The 12,637-nt window shown below is 33.8% G+C and overlaps 2 protein-coding genes across 3 annotated transcripts; one reads left to right on the top strand and one right to left on the bottom strand.

The window, feature by feature from the left end:
* Positions 1,260-5,401, top strand: LOC107644898 (S-type anion channel SLAH2). Of its 2 annotated transcripts, XM_016348850.2 has the most exons (6): positions 1,260-1,739; positions 2,376-2,517; positions 2,688-3,200; positions 3,436-4,206; positions 4,623-4,654; positions 4,752-5,401. In XM_016348850.2, the coding sequence occupies exons 2-6, from the start codon at positions 2,383-2,385 to the stop codon at positions 5,149-5,151; spliced, it is 1,851 nt and encodes a 616-aa protein (XP_016204336.2). In that variant the 5' UTR covers positions 1,260-1,739; positions 2,376-2,382; the 3' UTR covers positions 5,152-5,401. The 2 variants fall into 2 exon arrangements, with proteins under 2 accessions (XP_016204336.2, XP_020958928.1); XM_021103269.1 differs by lacking the exon at positions 1,260-1,739 and having other exon boundaries at positions 1,800-2,517.
* Positions 7,080-11,193, bottom strand: LOC107641546 (receptor-like protein 12). The gene is made up of 2 exons (XM_016345032.2): positions 7,511-11,193; positions 7,080-7,386 (listed from the first exon to the last, which is right to left on the bottom strand). The coding sequence occupies exon 1, from the start codon at positions 10,847-10,849 to the stop codon at positions 7,538-7,540; it is 3,312 nt and encodes a 1,103-aa protein (XP_016200518.2). The 5' UTR covers positions 10,850-11,193; the 3' UTR covers positions 7,080-7,386; positions 7,511-7,537.

Genomic DNA, 12,637 nt, shown 5'->3' with positions numbered 1-12,637 from the left:
CATTCCATTAAAGATGCTTTAAGGTTACAAAATCCAAACCTAAAATCAAGGGATCCAAAAGGTTATAAACAGCAGCCAATTCAGTGCATGTTGTAATGATAATGACATAATTGAATCCATTGACTTGGCATCTTGTCATCCATCTACTTCAAACTATCTTCACCTTTTAATATTCTTGCTAGCTATGTCTGATTGTCTATAGTGTCCATATTTTTTTTTAATTTTTTTTATTATTTTATGTGTTACCAGTTTTGCCCTTTATGCTCCATTTATATTGGACTCTTATGTATTTTACAAGAAAGATATAGCTCCAAAACTTTGTGACCATAGAAGACTACTCCTTTGTCTTTGGTATTCTAAATGTATGTAACTTTGTTTGGAGATTATAACATGACATAAATTTATAAATATTCAAGATAATCAGAAATATAGACCCAAAAGATGTACTAGTATTTTGGATTGTGTAAGGAAAGATTTTGTTTGATAGTAATATGAGATAAGACAAAAAAAATAAAAAATAAAAAAATAACAATTATTATTTCTATAGAACCATGAGAATAGCTAAAATAATAATTATCAGCAGTTTAGCTAGAGAATAAATAAAATCAACTAAAAAAATTATTATTTTTTCATATCTTTACTATTTGAATGTCTTTATGTCTTATGTGTTAATGTGTTAATAGTTTACCCAACAAACCCACTTTAGTAATTTGGATTGATCGAGTAATCAGTTCATTTGTCTACTTAAGTAAGTGTTGGGGGTTTAAATTTGGTTTTGTACATATAACAACCTATTGGTCCTATCAGACCTTTAGATAGGAGCCTAGATCTGCAACAAATTAGGCCCAGTTTGGATAAACAACTTAATTAAGTTACTTTTGAAGAAATAGCTTAAACAATAAATGCTTATATTAATAGTAGCTTATAAATAAGTTATTTTGCGTTTTATTTTTTAGTTCTAAAAGTACTTATTTTAAGAGAAAAGTGATAAAAAGCTTTTTATTACGAGAGAAGTCATTTTTTTAACTTCTTCTTAAGCACCAAAATAGCTTTTTAGAAAGTTGCAATTTTGCTTTGAAAATTATACTAGACATTAATACTACACATTTTCATAAATTAAAAGTTAAAAAAAAGTCACTTATAAACCTATCCAAACAGACCCTTAGTCTTTGACTTATCGGGTTGGGAATTCGTGGACAAAAAAAATATAGTTTACCCAACAAAAAAAAATCAATTGATGTATGTTGCCAATTTGATGAATGTTGAATGTTCTTGAGTATGCAATTGGAGGAGGTTCTACACTTCTACATCTAAACATGGCTGGCACCTACTCAATGTTTTTTGTTTACATTGAATTCACATCCAAATTGTTTAAGTGAGAAAAGCAACAACATTATAAGCTTGTTTAAGAATGATGTTAAGTCTTTTCAAAGTTAACAAAATAATATGAATTCTTACCTGTCATATTCCTACCATATATATTTTTATGCAGCTTTGTCTTTTATCAAAGGACACGTCCTTCTCACAAAAACCATTAATAAGCAGCCGTGATTATCTCAAATCAAATGTGCTTTTGATGTACTTGGATCCTAATTCATCATCTTCCTTTGACTTCAAACCATTTTATGCCTACCATGTGTTCTACTTATTTCCTCAGTAGGTGAAAATTTCTCACATTGGTTCATTTTCTTGGATCATCTTTCAGTCATCACTGGAAAAGAAGATAACTACTTTTGAAGGTTTGAATTCTCTTTTCTTGTTATATTTTCTGCATTTTCTGTAGCTTTATTTATACTATGATAGTATTTGATCATTCTTGAAATTTTCCTTTTTTATATGATTTTGATATTGAGAAGTCTTAATAAATTGTTGCTTCATATCTTCATGTGGATTCATGGCTAATAAGAATCCAATTCATTAGATGGGGTATATTGCATTTATGGTATTAATTTTTAACCAAACTTGATAAATGTTATTACTGTTCCTATGGAAGATTGAAAGGGACAAAAGCTTCATATATCTAACGTTTTCACCATATAATAATGCTTATTGTTGGTCCACTAAATTAATTAGTTATTTTCTGCCACCTTTTTATTTAAGGAAAAAAAAAAAAATAAAGAACCTTTCCCTGTTTGTTATTATGACTGAATCAGTATCTTAATTAGATTGCACAACAAATGCATTAGGCATTGCCATTAAGATTTGATTGTATTAGAGTGAATATTTTTACATCATTGGAACATAGTTTCTGAGAAAGAAAAGGACACTTTGTGAACTAAGTGGATGATTGTGATCCCATTCATAATTGCAAAGATTTTCAATTTGGCTCAGAATCTTGTGGATGTAACTAAACAAATTTTTATACATCTTTTCAGGTCTAGCATGGAAACTAACAAAAAAATTGAATTAGCAGAACAAGGTTCTCCTGAAGTTCCATCACTAATTAAGTATATATCATCAAATGAAGTAGTTGGATTTGATACTGGTGATGCTCAACTTCCAAGCCCATCTACCAAAGTAAGACATATTTAGCTCCTTTCGGTGTGGTTCACAGAAGGATTTTGCGTTCCTGGGAGTGCGAAAGCATTCTGCGAACCACACACATCCTCTGTACTTTTTCAAATCTCGTTTATAATCTCGGATTTATGTTCAAAATCCAATTGATTGAATTTTGAATGTTGCAACAGGAAAGTGAATTAACATCAATAGAAAGACAAGGTGATGAAGCTGTGGTGATCAACCACCAAAGGAAGCAATCTGTTTCAATCAGCATGCCACTAACCTGTGAAGAGGCTCTGCCACATGAAACCAACATGGTTTTCTTCAGTGATGAAGTTGGTAGAGACGGTGTTCCGATTTCTGCAGTTGATGCAGATTCTAAGTCTCCACAGCAATCAAAATATTACTCTCAACCAATGCCAAAGGCCTATGTGCACCCTACTGATTCATCACCTCATGGAGCAGAAATTCCAAACCATCCTGGCATCAGAGCCTTCAGGGATAAGAGATTTGATTCCTTCAAAACATGGTCTGGAACACTTGAGAGACAGATATCAATGCTTAGAGGGAAGTCACCCAGACATACTAGAGAAGAAGAAAACAATAACAACAACAACAACAATGTCAGGAATACTGAAAGGCCTGTACCGGTTGATCGATATTTCGATGCATTGGAAGGACCAGAATTGGAAACACTAAGGGTATGTACGTGGTAGCCTTCTTCCATATCCAAAACAGTTATTAAAAAATCCAATTTTGGGTAATCTGAAATTAGCCATTATATTTCATACATAATAGACTTGTGATGCAAGAAAATCTAGACTTAAATTTACTTTGCACAAGTGAAGAAGATCATATTTAACTCATTGAAGGTCTAAATAATTTACTTATTATGGATTGGTTCTAACATGCTATCTTGTTTTCCTGCTCCAACAGTCTTCAGAAGAGATACTGCTTCCTCAGGACAGCAAATGGCCATTTCTTCTTCGATTTCCTGTCTCGGCTATCGGTATCTGTCTTGGAGTTAGCAGCCAAGCAATTCTCTGGAAAACACTTGCAAGTTCTCCATCCACTGAGTTTCTTCACTTAAGCCTCAGAATAAACTTAGTCCTATGGTTTATCTCCATTGCTCTTGTTATTACTATCTTCACCACATATCTTTTCAAGATAATTCTCTACTTTGAAGCAGTTCGTCGAGAGTACTACCATCCGATCCGTGTTAACTTCTTCTTCGCACCCTGGATAGCCCTTTTGTTCTTGGCTCTTGGTGTTCCACCATCAATCACAAAGAACCTTCACCATTCACTTTGGTACATTCTAATGACACCAATTTTCTGCCTTGAGCTTAAGATCTATGGACAGTGGATGTCTGGAGGCCAAAGGAGGCTATCAAAGGTTGCAAACCCATCAAACCATCTTTCAGTTGTTGGAAACTTTGTTGGAGCATTGCTTGGTGCAACAATGGGACTGAAAGAAGGGCCTATTTTCTTCTTTGCTATTGGTTTGGCTCATTACACTGTCTTGTTTGTGACTCTGTATCAGAGACTTCCAACAAATGAGACACTCCCTAAGGAGTTGCATCCAGTGTTCTTTCTGTTTGTGGCTGCACCTAGTGTTGCCTCAATGGCTTGGGCTAAGATTCAGGGCTCTTTTGATTATGGATCAAGGATTGCTTATTTCATTGCCATGTTCCTTTATTTCTCACTGGTTAGTTTTCTCCTCATATTTGATGAAATATGCATATTAATCATGAAATTGCAAAGGGGCTTTAGTTAGTCCCTTAAATTTCAAAAGTACCAATTTAGATTACATTTTGCAAATCAACTTAGTCTTATTAGACAGTCAACCATAAGTCAATTATTACTGTTTTACTAACGTGTCATGTTATGTTATGTTGACTGGTGATGTGGCATGTCAGAGAAAATATTATGTAAGGACAAGTAACAGTTGACTGTCCAAAACTAAAATGTTCGAAGAAATGTAACTTTAGGACCAAATTGAACTTTACTAACATAATAAAGCCAAACCTTTTCACATCCAACACTTTAATTTTAGTACTTTTTTTTTAATTTCTAGCTTAAAAATCTCTTATTAATTAGTTTCATGATCCTATGATTTTGCAGGCTGTACGGATCAATTTTTTCAGAGGCTTCCAGTATGTTGACCATCTTCTTCCATATATCTCTTATTGTTTATGAACTTTCTGACTAGAGTATCTGATATATATATTTATGTGATTCTTGATTCTGCAGATTCTCACTTTCATGGTGGGCCTATACATTTCCAATGACTGGTGCAGCAATTGCAACAATAAAATACTCAAATGAGGTCACAAATGTTTTCACAAAAACAATGTGTGTAATACTAAGTATCATCTCTACATTGGTGGTAACAGCACTTGTTGTAACAACCATGTTGCGTGCATTTGTGTTCAAGGATCTGTTTCCCAATGACATAGCCATTGCCATAAGTGACAGAAAGAGAAAACCCCACCATCCTAGGAAATGGTTTCATCTTGGACATGGAAGCCATGACACTAAAGAGATTGAGAATTACTTGAAGTTTGTGGATTCAGATAAAATTGATATAGAAGCTTCAACAACACTTCATCCCTCTAATAGCATAGAGGATTCTTCATCACCATCTATCTGAGGATGATATGGTACTAAGTTCTTCATAAGAATAATAAAAGCATGAGTATAGTCACACATGTGAGGAGCATAATAATTAAGAGTTTTGATTATTGTTCCAGTGACCATGTATGTTAGAATATGTGAAGGTTTGTGTATGAAGATTGAAGAGCTGAATTTTGTAGCAAAGGTTTGTGTGATTGTAATATATTTGAGAATCATTATAAATAATGAGTACTTAATTATAATAAGAATACAATGATCCTACAGTATATAGTCTAATTAAAAATATAACAGTAATGTATGTGATTTGTGAATGTGATCAACAAAAGCTAAATAATGATGGTCTTGCATGCATTATTTATTCTTTCTTATGTTACCATATAATATATAACATTGAAATAAAGGAGATCTCAGTTTATTCAAAAAAATGATTATAAGTTCAACAACAACATGCAAAGTCCTCACCCAATAGAACCTCCATTTATGGTATGCACCTCCAAATTAACATTGTGCAACACCACAATAAACCACCAATCTAAATTAATCCTTACATTTTTATTATTGCGGCAAACCCAAATTAGAGGGCCAATTAGTATGAAATCGTTTAAACTAGACTTAGATTTTTGAACAGATCTATTAAAACATTTTAAAAAGTCTCTAAAGATGTGTTTGGAAAGAAGACTGATACTGAGAGACATGGACTAAATTAAGTCTTTATACTGAATTAAGTTATATCTTAGTATCATATTTAATTTAAGATAAATATAGAGATTGAGGAATATATTTAAAATTTGAAAAGTTAAATGATGGTATTTTTTGAAAAAAATGTTATTAAAGTTTCAGTTTTTGTTCCTATAAATTCCAGTCTCCTGTATCTCTACTTTTTAGAGGTACTGAAACGACTGAAATTTTGTATCTCACGATTAAAATTTTAGTTTCAGTTTCTAATCATCAAACACAATAATCAGTTTCTATATTTTTATGCATTTTATATTGGTAACATAAAAAAAATAAGTACTTTAACAAAAGCTTTTCACTTTTGCTTACTTTAACAGATGTTATTTTAAGGCACGTTTTAACCAGACCTCATTTTCTTTAAAAGTTTTTGACAATGCCAATTTTGTAATTATACATTGCTTTACATGTGTTTTTTTCTCTTTTTTTTTTCTATATATATTTTTCGTGTGAGATAAGATAACTATTATTAAAATGTATGTAAAAAATATGTGTATTCTTGTTGTATTTTGTCATGAGTCAAATGGTTGAATTAAATGAATTAATTTTTGTTAAAACATAACACGTTAACCACTAAACTCACTTTTTTTCCCCCAACTTGCATGATCTATCTATATATTGATCTAGCTAATTAACACATATAGATTGAGTCTCACGTGTATCATAATAGGTCTGAAAGAAGATAAATTAAATTAAATGATTGAGATTGTTGGTGAATGCAAAATGAGAGAAGAAACCATCTTCACCCAAAACTGCAGCTTTTTGGTTTGCTTCTGATCCGACTCTGTTTTATCCCTAACGCCTTTGGCCACTTCTCTCCAACTCATAGGCCATTTGCTTTGAGGTTTCTTGGTTCTAATAAGGCCTCAAATGTGTTCAATATATAACACCGCGTGTTTTGGATGCAACAACTGCGAATTGAAGAAAAGAATTGCAGCTGGGAAGCAATGATGAATGCAAGGAAGCAGAAGAAGTAGGCATCTAAAACAGGGGAAAAACAGAGTTCTTGTGGCTTAGGTATATGCAAAGAGCGAATGTAAGATAAATGTTATGCAACCAAATGCACCAAAATCCAAGACAACTATGTCACATGCATGACTGTGATGCATCTGAAACAATGATTGCTTAACATCTTCCCATCTTCCTACTTAGCTCAATTCAGTTAAGCCATATTGAACTGCTAGTCAAGCTTCTCAAGAAAATTCATTGCCATGCAAAAATGATTTGGTGACTATTATCCCATGAAAGATATAAAATAGACATCATATTCTCTTGTCTAAACCAAATACATCATAATACTGATTGGTAACTGGTAGTTACAATTCACAAATACAAACTGATATATCAATAAGTAACAATCACTAGTACTTAGTTACAAATACACAACTCATTTTATTTACTTTTAAAGTTTCACAAACTCACTTCATGAACGACTACTTAGTTTTGTTAATCCCTTGAAAGTACTGCTGCTTTATTTGCTACCTGACTAGAATGATGCCAGCACATGGTCGCTGATCCGCTATCAGTGAAAAGATAAGAAATCATTAACATCATTCAAAGTCCATAAATTGAACAATATTTCATATCAACGAAAATTGAAATAAGATCAACTTAAAATAAATAAATAAACAAATAAGTATTACCAATCAAGCTAGTAGTTGTTGCATATATTACCACCGTTGCCACCTTGACATAACTTTTTCTGTTATGTTGTTCAAGAACCGGAAGTAAGCATGTCTCCATGAGCGATTGAAGAGGATAGTGCCAAAGATCCCCCAAAATCCAACAAAGAATCCCAATCCCATGCTTGCAAAGAATGCCTGAATAAAACCATCATTTTCGTCTTGGGTTTTGATCAAAGATTCTTGATGTGGCCCGTCCTTAGGACACATTTTTTCAAGAGGAAGCCCACAGAGATTTTGATTTTCTTCGTAACTTGAGGCATTGAAACTCTGCAACTGTGTGCTAGTTGGAATTTGTCCAGACAAATTATTATGTGATAGATCCAACACAGAGAGAAAATCAATTTGTGCAAGACTAGAAGGAATGGAGCCAAATAAATGGTTTCTTGACAAATCAAGAGACTCCAATGATAACAACCTTCCAATTCCTGAAGGAATTTTTCCTGTCAAGTTATTTCTTGATAAATTCAATGAAACTAGCTCCACCAAATTCTCAAGCTCTGATGGAATGTCTCCTGACAAGTGATTACTTGAGAGATCAATACCTTTTAGAAGCAGCTCATCATTCTCAAATATGTGTTCTACACCTTTCCACATCAACAAAGCAATTATATCATAATTATACAGATGCGTTCCACGAGTTTGGTTGACAGTATAAGAATGATCATAATAGGAATCTGGTAAGAACCTTTCTTGGGTGGTCATTGCAGTGAAGTTAATGAAACATTTCGGAATTGGGCCCCACAGATGATTAACCGAGAGATCCAAGAAGCGAATGCCATTTAGAAAACAAAGAGATGATGGTATACTTCCAAAAAAGTGATTTTTCCGCAAGCTTAACATTTGCAGTTGTTGTAAGCTGCTTCCAATCCAAGAAGGAATGATTCCTGATAATTTGTTCTCTCCTGCATCCAACATCACTAAATTTTTGCAATGCTTCATCGAGAAAGGAAGCTCCCCCGTCAAGCTATTGTTTCTCAATATCAATACACGAAGCTCAACAACTGATCCCATTGAAGTGGGGACTTGTCCAGAAAAATTATTGTTACTCACATCTATATAAACTAATGATTTAAAATTCTCCCAACAATCAGGGATTTGACCAGATAAATAATTGTTGGAAATATCTAATTGGCCTAATCTTTCAGCTGTATCATTGGCACATACAAATGAAGTAACATCTGAAAATTTATTGTTGGACAGATCCAGGGACACAGCATTTCGTAAAAAAAGCGGGATTGAGCCTTCAAATTGATTTGAAGCTAGATTTATAGAAGGATATTCCGTAAGCCTCAATGGAAAATCTGGAATTATTCCAGTGAGATTGTTGTACGAAATGTTCATCCCATTTAGCCTTGTTGATAGAGCCCAAAACCACTCTGAAGTGATATCCGAAATTCCAGCATTAGAAATATCAAGTTGCATCAAGTTTTTCTGTGTCTGCAACCATTTTGGAAGATACGGACCCACCATGCAATGTTGCAACATTATCACTTGCAACTGAAAAGGTGGAATCCAATCAGGATTAATTTTCAGAACGAATGAGTTGCCAGATAATCCCAAGACCTTCAAGTTAGACAAATTATAAAAATGAGATTCTGTGATCACACCTTCCAAGGAGTTTGAGTTCATCATCAAAGTCTTCAACTGCGATGGAAAACGAATATCTTCGGGAACCTTTCCATTTAGCTTATTTTGGGACAAAGATAATGTTATTAAAGATGGGAATATTGATGAGATGTCAGGCAAGGTTCCGTTGAATTGGTTATTTTGGAGATACAAATGTTGGAGTGAGTATCTTGCGCATCCAGACAAGTGCTGGATTGCAACTGGAAGCTCTCCTGTCATCTTGTTATAAGACAAGTCTAATGATTCGAGACTACATATGTTTCCAAATGATTTTGGAATTCCACCTTCTATAGAGTTCCAAATGATGTACAAAGCCTTTAACTGAGATGGCAACCTGATATTGTCAGGTATTTTTCCTCTTAACTGATTTTTGAAGAGGGACAACTTTTTTAAAAATGGGAATATTGAAAGGTCATCAGGTATTGTGCCAGTGATCTGGTTATAGCCCAAATACAACTCTTGAAGTGAGTGAGTGACACAGCCAGCTGAGAGATTATGAAGAATTGATTCCAAATCTTCAGTCAAATTGCTATCAAACACCGACAAAGAGGATAAGGTGCATATATTCGCAAAGGATTTGAAATCCCTGGCCGTGATTTGATCATGAGATATGTAAAGCCGCTCAAGTGATTGCATTGTGATGTCAAAATGATTTGATGTGGCAGGTGTGGAACCCTCTAAGAGGCTGGAATCAAGGTAAAGTTCAACAAGGTTGGAAGTGACATTGGACAACCATTGGAATAACAGGGAAGAAGTGAAGGTGTTATAAGAAAGATCCAAGACTGAAAGAGAATTAGGAAATTTGAACTTGGAAAGTCTTAGTGTTTGTGAAGAGATAAAATGATCTGAAAGTGCACAATCGAATAGGACTAGTTCTGTTAGTGTGGAGATATTACTGATGGCTTGTATCCATTTATAAGAATTGTTGAGATTCAATATAGAGCTCAAGCCAAGATGGGTTAAAGAGGTAAGAGTGGATAACCATTCTCCATCATCATTCATTTTGAGAGAATCACCTGTACCGCCAAGGGAAAGCTCGTGCAAGCTTGAAAGGTTCCCAAGTTGAGATGGTATTGTTCCTTGTAAAGCATTTTCCGAGAGATCAAGATACTGCAACTTGGACAGATTTCCAAGTTGATAAGGAATTGAACCCTCTAATTCATTCCTATTAAGATTCAAGTATGTTAAATGAGGAAGAGATCCAAATTGAGTTGGAATTCTTCCACCGAAGCCACAAGATGACAAATCAAGATACCTCAAGCAGGTGAGGTTACCAAAGTATTCAGGGATATGGTTATATTCAAAACGATTGAAACTGAGGTTCAAGTACCTGAGGTGCTGCAATTCCACTAACGAGCTGGGAATCTTACCTCTCAAAAATGGTTCTAAGTAGTAGTCACCGTGAAGGTCGAGACTGATTACATGGGCAGTGAGGTTGCTGCAGCCAACACCGTTCCAATGGCAGCAATCACGACCCTTCCAGGAAGAGAGCATGCCGTAGTCATCAACCATGGCGGCCTTGAAATCCAGCAGTGCTTGCCTCTCCCGCTCTGCGCACTTCACCGCTCCTCCTGCTGCAGTAGCACAAACAAGAAGAAGGTCCACCGTAACAAAGAGTAAAACAACTTCAATCAGAATCAGATTATTCATCTTCATCATGACTACGCTCATCACAAGTGAAGTATGAACTCAAGAATGTGCCTGTTATAGCACCATATATGGATCCAATATATAGTAGAGCACCACGATTCGTTGCTATGAATTACTATTACTATAATGTCGCACTAAATTTCCAGAGTATTTCTATACTCCAGGCTGCATGCAACTTTGAATTCAATGACACTATTATCCACTATATTTTTTTTTGGTGACTAAACAAGGAAAGAAACAAAGCAAAAACTATTCTAAATCCGAGCGGATGATTCGTTGGAGATCAACACCAGGCTCAGGCTCAGACCAAATAACATGATTAGAATTACTCTTGGCACCATATTTAGCCATCCAATCCGCAGTTCTATTTGCTTCTCGGGACACCCATTCAACGTGAACAAGCCAAGGACGAGATAAAAGCTCCTGAATCTTGTGAACCAAATCTGTTACTTCAGATGGATACCCACTTGTAAGCTCATGCATGATGGGCAGAATGTCAAGGCAATCTGTTTCACATATAATATTCCTCAAACCGCAATCTCAAGCTAAAACCAACCCTCTCCAAGCAGCAAATAATTCACATCTGATTATAGACCAAGGGGAAATGCTTCCAGAGCAGCCCGAGATCCAATTTTCCTTAGAATCTCTAATAATACACCCAAATTCCGCTATTATCCACTATATGATGTTGATATCCAATATCCTTGTAAAGAAAAAGTCATTATTATTTAAATATTTTTATTGTTTTCTATTAACTCTAGAAGTTAAAAAACAAAGGGATGAAAATTTTTATGGATAAATTATATATATAAGAGGAGTGTTAGGGCCAGCACTTTTATTAAATTCTGGCCGGCATTTAACAAAAAAAAAAATTAAATGATTTTACACCATTAAATATAATCTTATACCATTAAAAATATCATTGATGGCTAATTGATGGCTAAAAAACACAAAATCTGCTGGTCCCCTAGACTTTCTCTATAATTGGCAATTTAAAGATATTTAAACTCTCATTTAATTTATTTATATTATAAACTTCATACTTGGTTCAATTGATGTATGTATCAATAAAAATTAGAACAGAAAAGAATAAACATTGTTGCAGCTTCCACACTTACACCGACCATGCCAGCTATTACAATTCCTTGACTCCTCTTCTTTCTCCCTCCTTTTTTTGGTCAACCAAATGAAAAGTACAAGCATCACATTGTTGGCACTCATCTTTAAGTCAAACTTTTCATCTACTAGTATCCATGGCGTTTTACATGCACGATTCAAAGTCATCAAATTATCTTTCTACCATGTTTCACCCCCACTTTGAATTCAATGACACCATTTTCCACGATATGATTGTTGATAGCCAATATCCTTGTAAATAAAGTGTCATTATTATTTGAATAATTTTACCATTTCCTATTACTTCTATTAGCTCTACAAGACTACAAGTAAAAAAAATAAGATGAAAATTATGGATGAATTCTATATCTAATTTAACTTAAAATATTTGAACTCTCTTCTATTTTGTTTATATCTGTATAAAAGTTAATACTTATATTTTTTGCCACTAAAAAGTAGCATCTCTTCTAACTTATTTGATTGTCACATAAATTCTTATACCAAATTATAATTTTGATAGAATTTTAAATTTATTTTTTTATTATCCTTCCTCATCTAATAATATTAATTAGTATTATATCTTAAAAAATTATTTATTTTAATTAATTACAGTTTATTACTTTATTTATACTGTTACAAAAATCTTTTATGTAATTATTACCATAATTTAAATAATAATTAATTCTATATTAC

Source organism: Arachis ipaensis, chromosome B05 (genome assembly GCF_000816755.2).
Source record: "Arachis ipaensis cultivar K30076 chromosome B05, Araip1.1, whole genome shotgun sequence".
In the NCBI taxonomy this organism is placed as follows: Eukaryota; Viridiplantae; Streptophyta; class Magnoliopsida; order Fabales; family Fabaceae; genus Arachis; species Arachis ipaensis.
Note: the sequence above shows the minus strand (reverse complement) of the source record. Positions and strands in the feature narration are given on the sequence as shown.